This window comes from Varanus komodoensis, unplaced genomic scaffold (genome assembly GCF_004798865.1).
Source record: "Varanus komodoensis strain SLA01 unplaced genomic scaffold, ASM479886v1 scaffold6_1, whole genome shotgun sequence".
NCBI classification, from domain to species: Eukaryota; Metazoa; Chordata; class Lepidosauria; order Squamata; family Varanidae; genus Varanus; species Varanus komodoensis.
In genome coordinates, this window is record NW_025336345.1 from 2,641,166 (window position 1) to 2,661,019 (window position 19,854).

At 42.4% G+C, this 19,854-nt stretch overlaps 1 protein-coding gene across 3 annotated transcripts in view; it reads left to right on the top strand.

Moving 5' to 3' along the window:
- Window positions 1-19,854, top strand: part of SGCD (sarcoglycan delta) — a 532,748-nt gene that overhangs the window by 446,464 nt on the left and 66,430 nt on the right. For all 3 annotated transcript variants that reach the window (XM_044451058.1, XM_044451059.1, XM_044451057.1), the window contains 2 exons: window positions 4,086-4,173; window positions 8,043-8,162. In XM_044451058.1, coding sequence (XP_044306993.1) covers window positions 4,086-4,173; window positions 8,043-8,162 — 208 coding nt within the window. The remainder of the gene's footprint in view (window positions 1-4,085; window positions 4,174-8,042; window positions 8,163-19,854) is intronic.

Here is a 19,854-nt window from a genome sequence, read left to right on the forward strand (position 1 = left end):
TGAAGTGTCTGAAAAACAGACAGCAGTTAAGAGTTTATAATTTCTTCTGTGGTTGAATACAGCCCCTTTGATTCTCTAATGTTATTTTTAAAGAGCATGGTCTCATTTATGCAATCATTAATAAAATCAGGAGTCCACAGTCTGGCCATCATACAACAAGGAGTAATGGACTCTAGAAGTCTGCGCACCTTTCCAAAACAGCACATCTAATTAAACATGGAAATGTAGGACTGGTTAAAAAGCTCAAGTGGTTGTAGTGCATTATAAGGAGCTGTGATTCCTAAACAGAAATATGAAACCTTTTATTAAAATAAATAATATCAAAGTGAAGTTTCTCATTGGCTGGCCAAGTGTAGGAGAGATTTCAACTGACAGCTACTGAATTGGCCAAAAAGCTTCAGTTACTGAGCAGTATAGAAATGAAATGAACTGAACTGAACTGAAATGAAATGGATTAATGGATGAATTTTAAACAGGCATGCTGATCAGAGGTTTTAAATGGCCCATGTGGGAACTAAATTCAAGGCTTGAAATTGTTTGCCACTTCCCTGTTTGCCGCTCCTGGCTTCTTGTTGGATTCAAAGATTCTGACACTGTCAATTAGAAAGTGGGATATGAACCACCACACTGTAAAATGCCTCAGCCCATCTAATTACGTCTCAACTAATTTCACATTTTGGACCATTCAGTTATCTGTAGAAATGTGCAGTTCTCCAAAGTTTGCAGTGGAATTCCCCAGCCAGAAATGCATAAGAGTGCACTTATTATGGAAAACACATTTTAGGTTTATGTAAGTAGCTAGCAAAAAATGTACATTAAACAGAAATAATTATAAATAAGCATGTATTAAGAAAACAGTACAAAATGACTGTATTTTCATGTAGACTTTCAAAATCTTAATGTTCAAGACAAACTGAACATAAGACTAGGGAAATCAGACACCAAAATCTAGAAACTTTTCATCACTATATGCATCTCCTTCTAGTTTTCATATAAAAGCTGTGTGAAGATGGATGTGCACAAGTGGTTCTGGTTTCAGTAATGAAGCCAATAAACTGATGCTGAATCCAGACGAGACAAGACAGAAACTTCCTTGTAGAGATGAGGGAAGTACACGTGGCTCTGGATGGGAACATGCTACTTCTGAAGGTTCAGGTAGCCCAGATCCATCATTGGAGGCTGATACGTCTTCCATGGTCTGGTGTGTCATATCTGCCAGACTCAGCTGTGGTATAGCTGATAGTGCAGCTGGATGTGGATAACCTAGCATCAGTGGTGTGTGCTTTGGTAACCTCTAGATTTGATTGCCGCAGTGAGGCACACATTGGGCTTCCTTCGAAGATGTTTGGAAACAGTCAGTAGTGCAGAAAAGCAGTGAGGCTGCTAACTGGAACAAGGTGTTTTGAATATATATGTTTGCTGTGATAGCCTCCTCCCCAATATATGGAAGGCGCTGTCCACAAACATTGGCAATATATTTTACTTTTGGCAACTGGCAAGCACTTGTGGCTTGTCTTCGTAGTGTTCTTTCTGGGCTGTATATGTATGGATAATATTTGGGTGTTTGCATGTATTCCTGATGAACACTGTTAGCAGTGTCATGCTTCTAGAGTCTCATTGCATTTATATTTATATTGTGTTATATTGATTGTGGTTTATACTGGTTTGTCTTCTTTGTTATGTTGATTATGGATTTCTGTATCCTTTCTTGTATAAGTCATTTCAAAAATGAACACTGTTTTTGCAGTGGGAAGCAATGCATTGTTATTTAATCTGTTTTGTGCACCAGCTAGGTTGTATTTTCTGCAGTCATAATGCCACAAACATAGTAAAGTATTTTGCATGAGCATATTTTGATTAAGATGGTAAGACCACTCAAAAAGTAAACAGTGTTTGAACAAAAGCAGAGTATAAAAGCCCATAATGCTAGTATACTCACATACTGCAGAGCCCACTTCTTTATGTGAAGGTTTTCCCATCAAAGGGTCAGTCCAAGTTTTATCCTTGCTCACTTGTTCAAGGGGTCCTTAATTCAGTGTCAAAAAAAAGGGGGGTGGGGGAGGCCCTGGTTCAGTTTTGAATTCAGGAGACTCCAAAGTAACATAGAAACAGAGCGAGTCAGAAGGGGTCTCCTGAGTCATCTAGTGTGACCTCCGGCACCAGCCGGCTCCGTGCACAGCATGCCCACCATGTGGACGTCCAGCCTATCCTTGAACACCCACACTGATGGGGCCTCAACCACCTCCCGTGGAAGCCCATTCCACACCCTCGGGGTCCTGACTGTCAGGAAGTGCTTCCTGGCATCCAAATGGAACCTTGGCTCCCTGAGCTTTGCTCTGTTGGAGCGCGTCCTGCCTTCCTCTGCAGGGGAGAACAGGTCTCTACCCATCTCCATATGACATCCCCTCACATACCTGCATGTTGCCAACATAACCCCTCTGAGTCTCCTGGCTGAAGAGACCCAGTTCCCTCAGTCTCGCCTCATACCCCATCCCCTGCAAACCAGCCACCAACCTTGTGGCCCTACGCTGCACTGACTCCAACCTGGCCATATCCTTTCTGTAATGAGGGGCCCAAAACTGAGCACAATACTCCAGTTGCAGGCGCACCAGAGTCATATAGAGTGGCAGTAATACCTCTCTTGATCTAGAAGCCACACTTCTGGCTATGCAACCAAGGGTGGTGTTCATCCTCTTAACCACCGCATCACTCTGCTGACTCATGTTTAGCCTGCAGTCAACCAGCACCATGAGGTCCCTTTCACAAGTGCTGCTCTCCAGCCACCTGTCCCCTATTATGTACTTATGACACCTATTCCTATGCCCCAAGTGCAAGACCTTGCACTGACCCACATTGAACGCCATCCTGTTGTCTCCTGCCCACTTCCATAGTCTGTCCAGAACCTTTTGGATCTGGAGTACCTGTTCCTCAGTTGCGACCATTGCTCCAGTTTAAGTGTCGTCTGCGAATTTGATCAGCAGACTGTTCACCCCTTCTTTCATGTAATTGATGAAAAGATTAAACAGGATCGGCTCCAGGAAAGGGCCCTGGGGGACCCCGCTTGTCACTGGCCACCATCCCGAAGATTCCCCACTAATGGTTACCTTCTGCTTTCAGTCAGTCAACCATGCCCTAATCCACCGGACAGTGCTTTGATGTATCCCAAAACGCCTCAGTTTCTTCACCAGGGTATCATGGGGCACTTTGTCAAAGGCCTTGCTGAAATCCAGGTATACCACATCCACTGCATCCTCTCCATCTAGCCATCTCAAAACCTTGTCATTGAGTAAACTTAATATCTCCACTTAGAAGGATATAAAAGCATTTGTAGCTGCCCAGAGAACCTTTGGGTTATGGGGTAGCATAGAAATGGAATGAAATAAATAATAATAAATAAAAGAGCTGGATCTTTCCCTGAGAGTCTGGAAAACTGCTGCCAGTCAGAGCAGGGAGTCATTAGATTCATCAGCCTATATTCTTTGTTCATGATAAGGTAGCTTTTATATACTGTTGCTTAAACACACTGTCTGTTCGGTGCTTAATTGGTAGTGCAAAAGCAGTAGGGAGTAGATGCACTCCATCTTTCATTTGTTTCTGTTGATCTGGCCCAGAAAGGTTATTTCTGTGCCAGCAGAAAAGGATATTTCCTTTTTGCCATAGTGCCATACATCACCAATTGAAACGAGAAGTGATTGCAGTACAGTAAATGTGTGACAGCATCAAAGAGGTGAGATTCACAGGGTAAAACCAAAAATCCTAAGAGATGTTGGAAAATCAAGAGATTTGTAAAATTTACTATGCCCCAGACTGACACTTCAAAAGTAACTAATTCACTTGGAAACAAATCCATTCGACCAGTTTGCTCTACAAAGAGAATTAGAGTCTCGGTCATATTAAACCCACAAGCCACATAAACCTTTTGATGGATTTGCAGGCATTTTATTTAGCAGTCAAAGAAATCAGCGAAGTATTTGACCAGAGAGGAACTTGGATGTGGGCATCATTTTCTGAAGGTTGCATGAGAACACAGCACATTGTCTTGCTGGGAGCGATGTGGCTATCTCATTCTTTTTCTCTTATTGTAGGGCAACCCTCTGTACTTCCAGTCTGCTCGGAATGTTACAGTGAACATTCTCAATGAGGAGAGTAAAGTTCTTACACGTCTTGTAACAGGTAAGGTTAAGAAATGCCCGAGGAAGGAATAAAGAAGACAAAAGGGGAGCTTTGTGAAGGGTACTGTGCAATCATTAGCCCTCGGGATAATCATCACTAGCACCCTCGTACAATACAAGCCGTGACTCTGCTTGGCCCTATAAAAATAGACGATAAGAACATTAGAACTGAAATGGAGAAGCAGCTGACTATTGTGGGCTTCTAATAAGGAAGCAGAACATTATTTTCATTTGAAAGCAAACCCTGAGACAAAAGGTCACTTGTACAAGCACCAGCTCTGGAAGAGAATTGTCATTTTGATGTTTCATTTGTAACGGCCACAAAAATATCCCTGGACACTTGAAACTTGCCCAAGATGACTGGCACTTTTATTCATCAATATTCACAGCACAGAAATGCTCAGTCTTCCAAAAACCCTAGAAAAAGAATCCCTTGTGCTGATAAGTACCGTTTATGTTCACGAAATGCTGAGCTTCATGTTTGACAGGGAAATGGATGCTTCTGAAAATCCCCAGGAGATGCGTTGCCTTTGAGCACAGGCATGCTTTTGCAGCAAGAGGGTCTACACAAAAGAAAGCGGCAAGAAGGGGAAGCAGTTTAACACAACGGCACCAGCAATCAATCCATAAACATGCTGTTGTGTGCAAATGGAGATTTTCTGGCTTGTTTATATAACACCTGGCTGCTAGCCAGCAGGCTAAATAATTAAATAAACCGTTTCAGCCAGGAATTATTATTTGTTGCATGCATGAAAATCGCCTTAAGGAGAGGAAATAAATTCAACTCTGAATTCACTCGCCAGATTCTCATGTTCACAAAGAAGCTTGTTGAGCTAGTGCAAAATAGAATTTAGCAGCAGGAGCAGTTTTGCATCACAGAGACTTTGTAAATGGAGTAGCTGGAGGACCGGAGTAGTTTGTCAGACTTGCAACTGCAGCTAGACAGGCAAGAAGTTCCCTGGAGATGCAATGTTTGCTTCTGGACTTAAGTATTGCACAATTTTGCCACCCAGATATTCTGATCCAAGAATCAGAGGTGAAGCATGATAGTTTAGGGGCTGCAAAATAGATAAGGCCATATTTATTCTAATAGCATGTGACCTTTCAGTTGCCGAGAGTTATTCTGTTTGGCTTATCAGACAAGCAAGTAAGTGTTCTCTGAGTAGAAAAAAAATTGCAAATAAAAAATATTGTAGCTCCTTGCATGGACCAAGATTCTCTGCACTAATCAATAACTGTGTGTGTGTCTCTGGATGCCACTACAACTATTTGAGCTGCTATGGCTTGCAGCATGTTTTGGGCAGCACAGGTGCCCATTCTGAAATCCCCACGCCCCCATAGGTTGTTGTATTGTCCTAACCTTGCAAGGGTAGGTTGCTGGGATGGTTAACAGATCAGCCAAAAACCTAAACAGTGCAGAGGTTGTGGGTTGTTTGTTAACAGTGTGAACAACCCACACTTGCAAAACTCAGTCCTCTTGCTGGACTTTCACAGGACAGTGAAAAATGAAAGCTGCCCAGACACAGAAAGAATCCAGCCTGTTTGATGTGTATCCATGCGCAGATTGACAGTGAGCAGATAACTATGCGTATATGTGCATTGGTTTTTAGCGTGCCATAGGGAACACTTCTCAAAAATTCATCCACGTCGAAGAAGGTAACTCAGAATTATGTGTGTGTACCTATGGCTTGCGTTGGCAGTCAGCCTGATATGGCACCGGTGGCATGAAGTCAATGCAAACAGTGACTGCCATGCCAGAGGGGGTAATGAGAACGGTCTCTGAATCTTGAGGACGTTCTTCAGACAGCACAGCATGGCTGGAGAAGCACTTGCATGCATGCAAGTTAAAAGGCCACACTTACTAAGATATAATGGCCCTTGGGTTGTCATCTCTTGTTGCTTTTGAGAAAAGATACCAGCTAGAAATAGACTAAAACCCTGTGACATTTGCTATGAGTAATAAACACTACTAATAAAATTGCACTTGCTTGCGAATTACTTAATTGTTTCCAATCCTAACCTTTGCTTTGGTGGTAAGAGCTGTGCACCAAATTATGTTCTTGAGCTCTTTGCAAATGACCCAGTACATATTGTCTGCTATTGTAGGTAATTACGATAATGGTTATCTCAGTAAGATGTAGATCTGTACAGAATATTTTGAAGTGGCTATTTTCAAAGATGTGCCTTCTGCCAAGCAATGGAAGAGACATCTGTTTGTGCTACTGAGCTACAAATCTGTACAAATGTTGTCATGAGGGCTGCTAATATATGTTACATGTTGAGACAGAGAATCTAATTTCTGAAGGGAAAGCAGGAAACCAGGGAGGTAAATCTCAAAAACAATGTGATTGAATCATTTACTGGTTGCATACCTACATCTGCATTAAAGGTGCATTCACATAGAACCGCTGCAAACAGTTTGGGAATTTTTAGGGAGGCTTCTCTATTTTCTGTGCTGCAGTAGCCCCACATAGCTCCTGGATTCTCTCCCCTAACCCCAGATCTTTTTAAAATTGTATTTCATTCCATATTTCCTAGTCCTCAGGTATAGAGTTCAGTCTTGGGATCAAGTTGCACATTTGACAACAAGGAATGCAACAGAATCTTTTGTCAATATTATTTGTCTCCATTCAACTCGCTTCCTGCAAAAATCTGTTCAGGCATGCCATACGGAAGACAGATGCAAAGTTTGCATTCCACTTTCCTGAATTCTCCTTACCCTCCTCTAGCACTTAACCCCACTTCAGGTGGCAACATTATGAGAACTTTTTCCCAAACACATTGAACTCAGTCCATGAAGATGATACAGTAAGAATGCATTGGAAAATCCAGCTGCCTCCCTACCTCATTTCTTAACTTCTGATGTAGTTCAACAGTTTTTCTTATTGTTGATCAGTGAATCTGCCATTCAAACTGTATCTATTTATTTATCTGAGTTATTTATTTGATTTGTATGCTGCCCTGTTAGCCATAAGGCTGTCCAGCAACATCCCCAAGAAAGTCTCCAACAATCTGAAAGATCCTTTGTCCACATCACCCTACCCAGAACCTTCTCATCTCAGTGGCAAGGACAAGGTGTCCAAGTCTATCATCATCATTGTCATCATCCTCGTCATCCCGCTCCTCCTCATCATCATCATCATCACCATGTTTATATCCCACCTTTTTTCTTCTTAGAAGGAACTCAGCAGCTTGCATAGCTCCATTTTATCCTTACAGCAGCAACTCTGAGAGGTAGCTTGGGCTGAGGCTGTGACTGGCCCAAAGTCACCCAGTGAGCTCCAAGGCCGAGTGGGGACTATACACTCTGGCTGTCCTGGGTCCCCACTCCAACAACCACATCTCACTGGCTGTAAGGACAAAGCTTGCGGTCTTTGTGGGAAGACACAGGAACTGAGCAACAGACCAGACTTAGGTTCAGACTGGTCTTCAACATCAGTAGAACACCTGGTCTGCTTTTGCAAAGAAAACCTGCAGACAGAGATAAACTAATGCAGTGTCTCATGCAGCATGTGCTATCCGCTCCCATAACAGTGAATCTCTTGTTTGTAGAGCTATGAAATTTAGTCTGATGAGGGAATGCCTGAGGCTTTGACTCCATAATTTCAGACATATTTCTTTAGCAAACAGGTCTGCAAAAGAGTTTACTGCAAAAGTAAATATAATTAATTAAGCAACAAGAAAATAAAGTGATTTTTTTTGGCAAAGGTAATTACAAAAGTTTCTTAAATATTTTAAGAGTAATACTGAAGAGGGGAGAAGGTATATTTCTCAAGTGATGCAATATATGCAGAATTGTTAGTGTGTTATGTATGATTTCTAGCATAATGTCAGTTGAAAAGACCACAACATGTTCTTTCTTCTCTTTAGGTCCCAAAGCAGTGGAAGCATACAGCCAAAAATTTCAAGTGCTATCCCACCAGGGGAAACTGTTGTTTTCTGCAGATGACAATGAAGTGGTTGTTGGAGCAGAGAGACTGAAAGTTTTAGGTAAACAATATTTTGATAAAGTTTCTCTCTATCTATCAACCTATTTTTATATTCTTTGAAAAATATTATAAGAGTTTTATATATAGAACTTGTGAAAATCATCCCTGTTGTCTTTAGGAAGACTTGATGAAATGTCATGGGATTTTAAGCTTTATTAGCTCATGACTTTCAAAACTGGTAGAGATTTCTAGATGGCCATGAACACAGTCAGTCAGCATCATACTTTGTTGCATTCTTAGAAATACTGGTGTAAGAATGTGAAATAGTATGAGCTAAAAGAAAAGGCCTACCTTATCACGGAGTATGGAATACGCAGAGGCACAGTTTAGGTCAACGATGGGCAGAAATGATGAGCAGTGCCGAAAAAACTCCTCAAGGAAGGCTTTTTCAAAATCGCCCTCTGTTCAAGGGAGCTTTCACCCTATATTAAAGTTAGGGGTTTGAACCAGGGTAGGGTTGGAGTTTGAAAAACGAGGTGTCCTGGCATGATTTTGATGGTTGGAATGTGTATAGAATGGGCAGAAATAGTCGTGCAGAAGAATCTCCTCAAGGAAGACTTTTCCAACATCGCCCTCTTTTCGATAAGAATTTCGCCCTGTATTAGGGTTAGGGATATGTGGTAGTGTAGAGTTAGGGTTAGCAAAATGAGATGCTCTGGCATGATTTTGATGGTTGGGAATTGTGTAGAATTGGCAGAAATGATGAGCAGTGCAGAAAAACCTCATAAGGGCAGGCTTTTTCAAAATTGCCCTGTTTTCAAGGGAACTCTCACTGTATATTAGAGTTAGGGGTGTGCACAAAGTTAGGGTGAGAAAAATGGGGGATCCTGGCATTATTTTGATGGTTGGAATGTGTTTAGAAGGGACAAAAATGTTGCGTTGTGCAAAAAAAAGCTGCTCAAGGAAGCCTTTTTCAAAATTGCCCTTTTCCATACAAATTTCACCCTATTTTAGGGTTAGGGGGTTGTACCGGGGTAGGGTTAGGGTCGGAAAAACAGGGAATCATGGAATGATTTTGATGGTTGGAATTTGTGTAGAATTGGCAGAAATGATGAGCAGTGCAGAAAAACCTCATCAGGGAAGGCTTTTTCAAAATTGCTGTCTTTTCAAGGGAAATCTCGTCATATATTAGAATTAGGGGTGTCCACCAGGGTAGGGTTGGGGTTAGAAAAATGTGGTGCCCGGACAGGATTTTGATGGTCGGAATGTGTTTTGAATGGGCAGGAATATTGAGCTGTGGAGAAAAAGCTGCTCAAGGAAGGCTTTTCCAAAATCGCCCCCTTTTCCATAGACATTTCGCCCTATTTTAGGGTTAGGGGTGTGTACCAGAGTAGGGTTAGGATTAGAAAAACAGGGGGTCCTGGTATGATTTTGATGGTTGGGATTTGTGTAGAATTGGCAGAAATGATGAGCAGTGCAGAAAAAGCTCCTCAAGGAAGGCTTCTTCAAAATCGTCCTCTGTTCAAGGGAGCTTTCGCCCTATATTAGGGTTATGGGCGTGCACCAGGGTAGGGTTAGGGTTAGTAAAATGAGGTGTTCTGGCATGACTTTGATGGTTGGAATGTGTTTAGAAGGGACAAAAATGTTGTGCTCAGCAGAAAAAGCTCCTCAAGGAAGGCTTTTTTAAAATTGCCCCCTTTTCCATAGAAATTTCGCCCTATTTTAGGGTTAGGGGTGAGTACCAGGGTAGGGTTAGGGTTAGAAAAATGTGGGGTCCTGGCATGATTTTGATGGTTGGAATGTGTTTAGATTGGGCAGAAATGATGTGCTGTGCAGAAGAAGCTCCTCAAGGAAGGCTTTTTGAAAATCGTCCTCTTTCCCTTAGACATTTTGCCCTATATTAGGATTTGGGGTGTGCACCATTATAGGGTTAGGGGTTTGAAAAATGAGGTGTTCAGGCATGATTTTGATGGATGGCATGTTTTTAGAATTGGCAGAAATGATGAGCTGTGTAGAAAAAGCTACTCGAGGAAGGCATTTTCCTAATCGCTCTGTGTTCAAGCAACTTTCGCCCTATATTAGGGTTAGGGCTGTGCACCAGGGTAGGGTTAGGGTTGCAAAAACTAGGCTTCCTGACATGGTCCTGATGGTTGGAATGTGTTTAGAATGGGCAGAAATGGTGAACTGTGCAGAACAAGCTACTTAAGGAAAGCTTTTTCAAGATCGCCCTCTTTTCAATGGGACTTTTGCTTTATATTAGGTTTGTGAGAGTGCACCAGGGTAGGGTTGGATCAGTGCTCTGGAACCTATGCTGCACATGTCATAGTGAGCACGCAGCACCCTCTTCATCAGCACTTGATCCGATCACCCCAGCATTGCCCCAGCAGCTGAGCATCGGATTACAGTGTACATAGGGGCCACGCTTATGCTCGGAAAGGTGTAGCAACGCCAGGCAATGACATCATGAGCCATGACTCATTAGCCACCTCTCTTCCGAGCTTTTGCATGGCCAGTCAATGCACTGTATAGTTGCTTGGACTTGCTTTGAGTTGTTTTTTTCCAACCTAAAGCCTCATTTTAGCATTGTTTTTTTCCAGTGCAAAGGTTTTATTGCATTGTTGGCACTTTGCGATAAATAAGTGATTTTTTGGTTGCAGTTTGCGTAGTCGGTCTCTAAAAGGTCTGCTATCATTCTCCTAGACTCTTAGTTTTACTCAGCTTCCATCCTGGAGTGCCTCCCACATCACTAAAGGTAATGCCAGAAGAAGCCCCTTAGTCATCTGGTTACCAGAAGAGTCCAGGTAGAAAACCACGCCTAACTGAAATATTTATTATTTATTTATTATTTATTTGGAATTTTTGTATGCCATCCCATTCTCATAAGCCTCGGGACGGCTTCTAACATGATAAATAAACAATCTTACAAATAAGTACATATAAAATCTGGATACATCCTGGCTAAAAAAATTTAAACCAATAAATAATATTAACAATTATTAACATATTGTTTAAATAAAAAGGTCTTGGCCTGGTGCCGAAACACAAATAAATATGCATCCTTTCTCCTTGCTGGCGGGTTTGTCTGTGCCTGAGATTCCAAGAAGACAGAAAAGAACTTAGTCTGTACTTAAAGAAATGTGTCTGGTGTGCTGTAGCTGGCCACAGAATTGTGGGAATGATTTCCCTGGGCATGTTGAACTCAGTCCAAAGAGATGACCCATTAAGAATGCATGGAGAAGTATTGGATAGCCACCCCAATCAAGTCTCCAGTAGTATTGGGTTCATTCTAAAGCAAGATCTGCAGGAGATAGGAGCTTTGTGGCTTCTCTTCTTTCTACAGGATGGGTACAGGCGGGTGAGCTGCAGTACTGCTTTTAAACACATGGTATTTCTTCATCAGTGAAGCCTAAGCCTTGCAGCTAAGCAATGATGTTGTGTCCTTGCAGTGCAAACAGTACTCCTGAACATGCCATTCAGCTTTCCTGCATCAAGACTATTTGCCAGGCTTTTTGCTGCATGCACATCAGTTTAGACCTGTGTTGTTTATTTAGGCAAGATTTGGTTACGGTTATGTAAAGCATTTAAAGTATCTTTCCCACTAAGTCCTTGCGGTCCTTTGTAACCTAAAGCTATAATATGTGCCATTGTTTTTAAATGGGTAGCATATTCATCCTGCATTGAATAGCTATACCTTGAACTAGCATGTTGAGTCACCTTTGCTAAGCTAGAAAGGCAGATGGGTGATCACATGTGAAAGTAGAGCAAGGTTTGTCTCAGTGGCCTTACAGGCCCCTTCCAACTCTGCTTCTATTCCACTCCACTCCGCTCCACTCTGTTCTATTCACTTCATGTTATAAACTGCATTCTAGTTCAGTTGATTCTAACTGTCTTGTTTATGTTTAAGTAAGTAGGTGTGGCCCCAGTCTGAATTAGAACCAGCAGCAGGGCCAGGTAGGGGGCTATTTAAGCCTTCCTACCTAGCCGTGTTTCCCACTTGCCTGATACAAACCCTCCTTATATGGGGGTTTAAAAGGGGAAAACAACTGCATTAGGCTTATACACTTAGTTGAAGTTAAGGATGTATGAACTTTGTTTAATCTTCTCTGTGCATTTCATGGTTTGTCAGGTATCTCTCTTTCCCACATCATTCATTGACAGAATCAATCCCTCCTCTTTAGAAAAATATGGAAAACAGTTTGCTTCAATTTACATGCCTTTTGCTGACATATAACATTTTGCATATTTTTTAGGCTCAGCATGCAATTAATCATCAAAGCATGCATGCATGCACACAAAGAATGCTACATAACAGAGTCTGAAGAAAGATCAATAAAACAATGTGAATTCTTTTTAAGAGAGATATGTTAGTGTGCTTTCCAGTAACTTTTGTATTTTCACATTTTTAAATTTGGACACAGTTTCAGAAACTTTAAAAACAATGGTCTGTGGAACCCATGCAACTTGGAAGATGCCAATCCATTGTGGCATCTGCTAAAAGTGGAATTGCTAGGAATCCAAAGTCATTTGAATCCACTTTGGGTTTTTCCAAAATCCCCTTTTTGGAGGTTAAAAAAAGAGGGGAGAATCATCTGCAAACTACATTTTTAACCCAGCGCATAGTTTAGCCCAAAGGTGGTTTGCCAAGTTACATCATCTGCATTACATGATGCCTCCTTATTCTCAGGCCAAATCACAATTAATTGTATCTTAACATGGGATATGACCAGTCCATAGATGCAGGCTGGTTGTCAAGATGCACATGGTAGGTATGTCATGAGCGGAGCCGGCTGGAGCCAGGGGTCAGACTAGATGGCCCGGGAGACCCCTTCTGACTCCTTGTGTTTCTATGTTTCTAAGATTAAACTGCATGCTATAACTGTATAATAAGTTCCTTTTGTTCTTTTTCTTTCTTTTTAATGAAGAGCATGCTGGGAGAGTGTGTGGAAGAGCAGAGGCAGAAACGGGAGAGAGGGATTTTTTTACCCTTTTCCTTGTTGCTCTTTCTTCATCCAAAATCACACTGTATCTTCCCAGGCTGCTTTCTGACCCAGGCAGTGTCCCATTCGCTGCAGTCACCAAGAGGAAGCAGCACCTGCCACTATCCCTAAACCTCATGACAAGTGTAGCAGAAAGCATGGATAGGTCCTTTTAGATATCCTCCACTTGGCAGCCTCACTCTGTGTGCTTTTGGGTCACATGGCTAAGTCATGCAGTTCCACCGTGTCGGCGTGATCTACTCCTGCTAAAATCAGTGACAAAAAATTCTGTCTATTGGTTTTCACTCAAAGCTCACAAGGCGGAAAATTAGTTGCAAATGGATGGATGGTTATTTTTAGTGCATTTGCTCAGAGTTGCATATTTCAGGTTGCTTCTTGTAGAAAAACAAACATGTTTTGCAGCCTCAACTGTATAATGATCCATATGTTGCAGGCAGTTTTTTTCAGTCTGTGGTAATCACATATATTTGTCCGCTGCTTAGTTGAATAGCTCTGGTGGACACAGCAAGTTTTGAAAATATATCAATTTTATTTTATGCCCCCTTTTAGTCTCTGTAACATAAAAAGTAGATATTTCTGCAGTTCCAGTGCCATTTTTATTTACGTTTGCACTACAACATCTCTCAAGATTTATCTCTCTTAAGCAGGGACATCAAAGGAGAAATGAGACAATGACATCAGAATTGAGGTTATACTTTATATAGAATAACCTTGAGAGGAGATGCCTGCAGACGGCACTGGGATGTGCCATATTTCTTCTGTCTTAGTCTGAGTGTGGTCCAGGAAAAAAAAAAGAAATCGACTAATCACTTTGTCCAAGGCTGGCGAAGTCTGGGTGCCTCTGGTGTCTGAATGCCATGTAAACAATCTTGACTTGTTCTCATTGCGGCCTTACATGTCCTTGTTACAACAGGAGTGTAGAATTGCAGTCTGGAAGGAAAGACTTGGAGAGGTTAGAGCAGCAACTACTGGTCACATGGTCTGCTTTTAATCTTGTTAATGATAATTACTTCCTTCCCTTTGTACTTGTTCAAAGCTTGATCAGAAAGTTTGTTCTCCAAAGGAGCACTGGAGCCTTCAAGTGACAAAAGTAATCAGGCTGGCTCTCTTTGCTTTGAATTCTTAAAAGACTTTTCCAGCATTCACAGCAAGGCTTTGGGAAGGGTGGAGTGGGGAGAATACTGTTTAGAAGTTCTGAAAATTAGAACTTTAAAAACAGGAAGCAGTAAAGCATATTTTGTTTTCAAGCTAGTCTTTGTGCAAGGCATAAAACAAATTAGGTGCTTTGGGTGAAGTGGGACTAGGGGAGTGTAAATGAATAAAAAAATGGTATAACCCACATCCAATTGAAGTTAATGGGACGGCACTCATATATTTTAGTTTTACTTTAGGTATCATTGATTTCAGGCATTTGCATATGTGTAGGACTGCAGCCTTGAAGATCTGCAAACATATGCCAACTTTTCCTAATCCAAGTACTCTTTTTTAAATTTTATTTATGGGGTTTTATCAATAATAATGAATATTTAAAATAAATAATAGTAATGAGACTGAGTAAAACAATATATGTGGTTCAAAATTACATTTTTATTTTTTTCTGATGAAAAGTGTTACCTGGAGGAAAGTCCTGTTGGAGGTAGGGTGAATTGTTGCTGAAAGATCTAAGTGTCTTCCATATGACCTGATAATCTGTTCAAATAAAAGCCATGAGACAAAAGAGGATCAGAACTCTTTGTTTTAATAAACTGTAGGGCTGATTCAGTGCTAAGTGCATGAGCTGGAGTTAGCCTGTATAAGTCCTGGGCCACTTTGTTGAGACCCCATCCCATCTCATCCTCCTCCATGGCCTGGTAAACTTCACTAAAGCTTCAGTTTAAAAGATGCTGGCTTGATGTTACATATGTACCAAGGTTTATAACAAGCTCTGTCTGTAAAGAACTTTAAACTGTGGGTACAGAAGCCGACTCTCTCCCCCCCTCCCTCCCTCCCCCCCTCCCTCTTTAAACATTTATATGCCATTTGATTAGCATAATGCTCCCAAAACAGGTTACATTGAAACATAGAAACAGAGTGAGTCAGAAGGGGTCTCCCGGGCCATCTAGTCTGACCTCCGGCACCAGCCGGCTCCACTCACGACATGCCCACCATGTGGACGTCCAGCCTATCCTTGAACACCCGCACCGATGGGGCCTCAACGACCTCTCGTCAGGGGTCCTGACTGTCAGGAATTGCTTCCTGGCATCCAAATGGAACCTTGGCTCCCTGAGCTTTGCTCCATTGGAGCGTGTCCTGCCTTCCTCTGCAGGGGAGAACAGGTCTCTATCCATCTCCTTGTGACATCCCCTCACATACCTGTATGTCGCCAACATATCCCCTCTGAGTCTCCTCTTCTCCAGGCTGAAGAGACCCAGTTTCCTCAGTCTCGCCTCACACCCCATCCCCTGCAAACCGGCCACCAACCTTGTGGCCCTACGCTGCACTGATTCCAACCTGGCTATATCCTTTCGGTAATGAGGGGCCCAAAACTGAACACAATACTCCAATTGTGGGCGCACCAGAGTCATATAGAGTGGTAGTAATACCTCTCTTGATCTAGAAGCCACACTTCTGGCTATGCAACCAAGGGTGGCATTCGCCCTTTTCACCACCGCATCACACTGCTGACTCATGTTTAGCCTGCAGTCAACCAGTACCCCAAGGTCCCTTTCACAAGTGCTGCTCTCCAGCCACCTGTCCCCTATTATGTACTTATGACATCTATTCCTATGCCCCAAGTGCAAGACCTTGCACTTATCCACATTGAACACCATCCTGTTGTCTCCTGCCCACTTCCATAGTCTGTCCAGATCCTTTTGGATCTGGAGTACCTGTTCCTCAGTTGTGGCCACTGCTTCAGTTTTAGTGTCGTCTGTGAATTTGATCAGCAGACTTTTCACCCCTTTTTCCATGTCGTTAATGAAAAAATTAAACAGGATCGGCCCCAGGACAGAGCCCTGGGGGACCCTGCTTGTTACTGGCCGCCATCCTGATGATTCCCCGCTAATGGTTACCTTCTGCTTTCGATCAGTCAGCCATGCCCTAATCCACCGGACAGTGCTTTGGTGTATCCCAAAACTCCTCAGTTTCTCCACCAGGGTATCATGGGGCACTTTGTCAAAAGGCCTTGCTGAAATCCAGGTATACCACATCCACTGCATCCCCTCCATCTAGCCATCTCAAAACCTTGGCATAGAATTCCACAAGGTTTGTCTGGCAGGACCTGTTTTTGCGGAAGCCGTGTTGTATGACTGTCAATTGTTACACAATTGAAATATACAAGATACAGCAGTTAAAGCCATTTGAAACAGATATACTGGCAATAAAAAATTGTGTACAATTTAAAAAATATATTTAAAGAACTAGAGTTTATCACAACTTGTGACCTCCATTTCATAGATAGCGACAAGCCAGGATTCCTTGAAATGAAACATAATGCTAAGAGAGTCCTTTTCCTGGCCCCAAAGGAGAAGGAGAGGAGGAAGTATGCTAGTCTGGCGGTTTTTTATATCATGGACAAATAATGCCAAAGCATGGTTTAACATTATATTCAAAATAGGTTACGTTCTCTCCTTTTCTTATCCCTTGCTACCACAATTAAGCATCTGAAGCTTCTGGTGTTATGTCAACTTCTTTTCCTGTTGGCAAATTCCAGGAAGCCAGAATTCTAATTTGTACATACAGTGGACAAACCTGCTTCTAGTTTCATTGTCTTTTGCATGTATTTCATCTTAATTCCATTCCATTTCTGCATGCATTTGTACATGTTTTAATCCTCTCAAAATACATATTTTAATGCATATTTCCCCAAAATAGGAAATGAACCATATAAACCCACTAGAACTCCATAGCAATGTTTGGAAAACCGAAAAATCTGTTGGATAGTTAAATCTGCAGTACAGAGTAACTCAAGTGTGGAAGAAGTAATTCCATAGAAGAATTCATAAAATATAATTTCTTGAACATCCACATTTGTATGGCCTAGCTACCAGGTAATCCAATCCAGAAAAGATACATATGTAATCTAAATAAACCTCATTGCACAATTGTATTCTTTCTGAAATGGAGCGCAGCTTTCTGAACAGCCACTGCCACATGAGATGCCTCTGAATATGTTGATAACATGTTCTGCAGATAATGCCGTCTTCTACTTCTCCCTTTTCATTTCCTTGGGAATTAAATAAATAATCAAGGGGGGAAAGTTGCATCCAAGACATGTGTTAATAAACGAACATTGAAAAATAGCTTTGATATACATTAATTACCAATTTCATTTAATGAAACATTATACATGCACATTATAGCACTTATAAACAAAAGCTAATAAAGCATTATTCTAGCTGCTAATTAGCTCTATTTATTCTCCAGATTAGTTTTTAAATATGCCCTCTAGATGCCACTTGATACTAATTACCAGAGTTACATTATTATCGCTATACAAAAGCATTTTAATGAAATGTAAAGCCATTTAAATTGGCGTGAGTTTCTTCAGAAATTAAACTGTGGTCAGATGTTTAATTTAGCCTTTTAAGACATTTACTGCTGACATGCCACCATCACTGTTCCCAAAGGTTATGACATCCTTTGGAAGATCGTAGTTTAATGAAAAGAGGAGATACACATACTCATTGCTCACAGAATTGTGATGTGGTGGTGAGAATGCTGGATTGGGGAACCAGGAGAGCCGGGTTCTAGACTAACTTTGGGCCAGTCGCTCACTCTCAGCCTGGCTGGCCTCACAGCATTATTCCTGTGAAGATAAAACTGAGCTGCTTAAGCCTCCTTGGGTTCCTCACAGGAGGAAAAGGCAGGATATAAATGCCATGTGATAATAATGATAATTGGCACTTCACATTCCACTGCGAAAGGGACCAGATACTTGGAAGGAAAACCACAGAGTGCTTCTTCAGAGAGAAAGCACCTATCATATCAAGTGTTTAGGACTGACCTCTCCAGTGTGGAGCCCTCATGGGCACCAGTGTGCCCACGAACACCTCCATTGGTGCCTCCCGCTCTCCTGAGTACTGTGAGTGCAGCACCACCATTCTTTCCAAGCACACTATGGGCCTGTCACGGGTACAGCCCAGAGCTTCACTGGGATGCCTGCACTAAGAGGGAAGGGGGCTTTGCTGTGATTAGGGAAAGGTTTCTCCTCTCCCCCAAGCAGCACAGGCTTTATCTCACTTCATACCTGGCTGTTTAGAAGTCAGATCAGGAGCGGAGTGCAGAGGCCACACCTCTAAGGCTTATCTGGATGCTGTTGTGGAAGCGAGCGCTTTCTTGCCAACTCCGGCCTGCTCCTCCTCTCAAGCCCATGGGGGAAAGTCACCTTGGAGGTCAGGATAGCATAGCAGGCAGCTCCTTCAACCCGCTGGGTTCCTGAATGCTCTGGAGGATTTTCTAGCTGCTAATTCTACTGAGGAGGTGCCAAGCGCTGTCCACAGCATCCTCTCTGGCACTACACAGTCTGTTCTGCCCCATGGCACTCTGCAGAGTTTCAGGCAATAGAATAGACCGGGCAGTGACTAAAGCTCAGGTGATGAAAGTCTTGTTCCAAAGTCAGTTGAGCACTGCTGGAGCATGTCATGTGCCTTCCGTGAGGCCGTGTGGGCTACCAAAGAGCTCATTTTGCAGCCTTTAGGGCAGGGGTCTCAAACTCGCGGCCCACGGGCCAATTGCCAGGCCGAGCAGGGCACAGGGGCCCTGCGGCCTTCCAAGTGCCAGTGGCGCCCAGGCCGGCCTCCGGGAGCGACGCGGGATGAGCAGCCCACCACCACCATGGTGGTGGAATACTTGATGCGGCCCAGCCTCACCCAGACTCTATTTCCAGCGGCCCCCCAGGTAAGTTGAGTTTGAGGCCCCTGCTTTAGGGCATTCTCAACTCCACCCAGGAGAGGTCTTCAGAGTGGGCAGCCTCTTAGAGCCCTCAAGGGCCCACTGTGTCACATTTTATCTGACTCCAAAACAATTCCAGTGCCACTGTTATGGCAGATCCAAGTGAGGTGCTCTGTCTAGCAATTTCAGTGAATGCAGCCTGATAACGTGGACAATGTGCAGCAGCTAAACAAAGCCCATGCTAGGGATCACTAGGGAACTGATTGAAAAAGAATCTCCTTAGACTCCTTATGGTGTGGCAACCTTAGGATATGGTGTACAGTTCTGCTCACCCCATCTCAGAAATGCTGAGGTTGGATGACCACCTATTAGGGATGTTGTGGAAACAGAGTTCCTGCATTGGCAGGGTTCAGACTGCTTAATGTTTGAGGTCCTTCCCATCTCTGATTCTCGGATAAGAGGCCTAAGCCCTCTCTCAAAGACCATTCTTTCCTCATGCACATGACTACCTAATCTTTGAGCATAAATCACTCACCAGTCCCAAAAAGGAAATGAATACCTGTAATGATTTCTATGAAATTGGATTAGTTAGGTCCTTCAATTGTATTTGTGCAGTTCTATAGTTCATTTCTAGCTTGTACTCTAGGGTGTTAGATTTTCAGTCATCTATAATGGTTTTGAAATACAGAATAATGTTTCCTCACTTTCAGAAACAGAGAAAGATATTTTCTCCCCAGAGATTACTGATTCATCATGTTGCCAGTCTCTCTATCTTCTTTCTTTCTATCTATCTATCCATCTATCTATCTATTTGATCATTTGAAGACACGGAATGTAGAATCTTGATTAAGATGTAGTAAAACTCTGATTCTGATAGAACAGAAA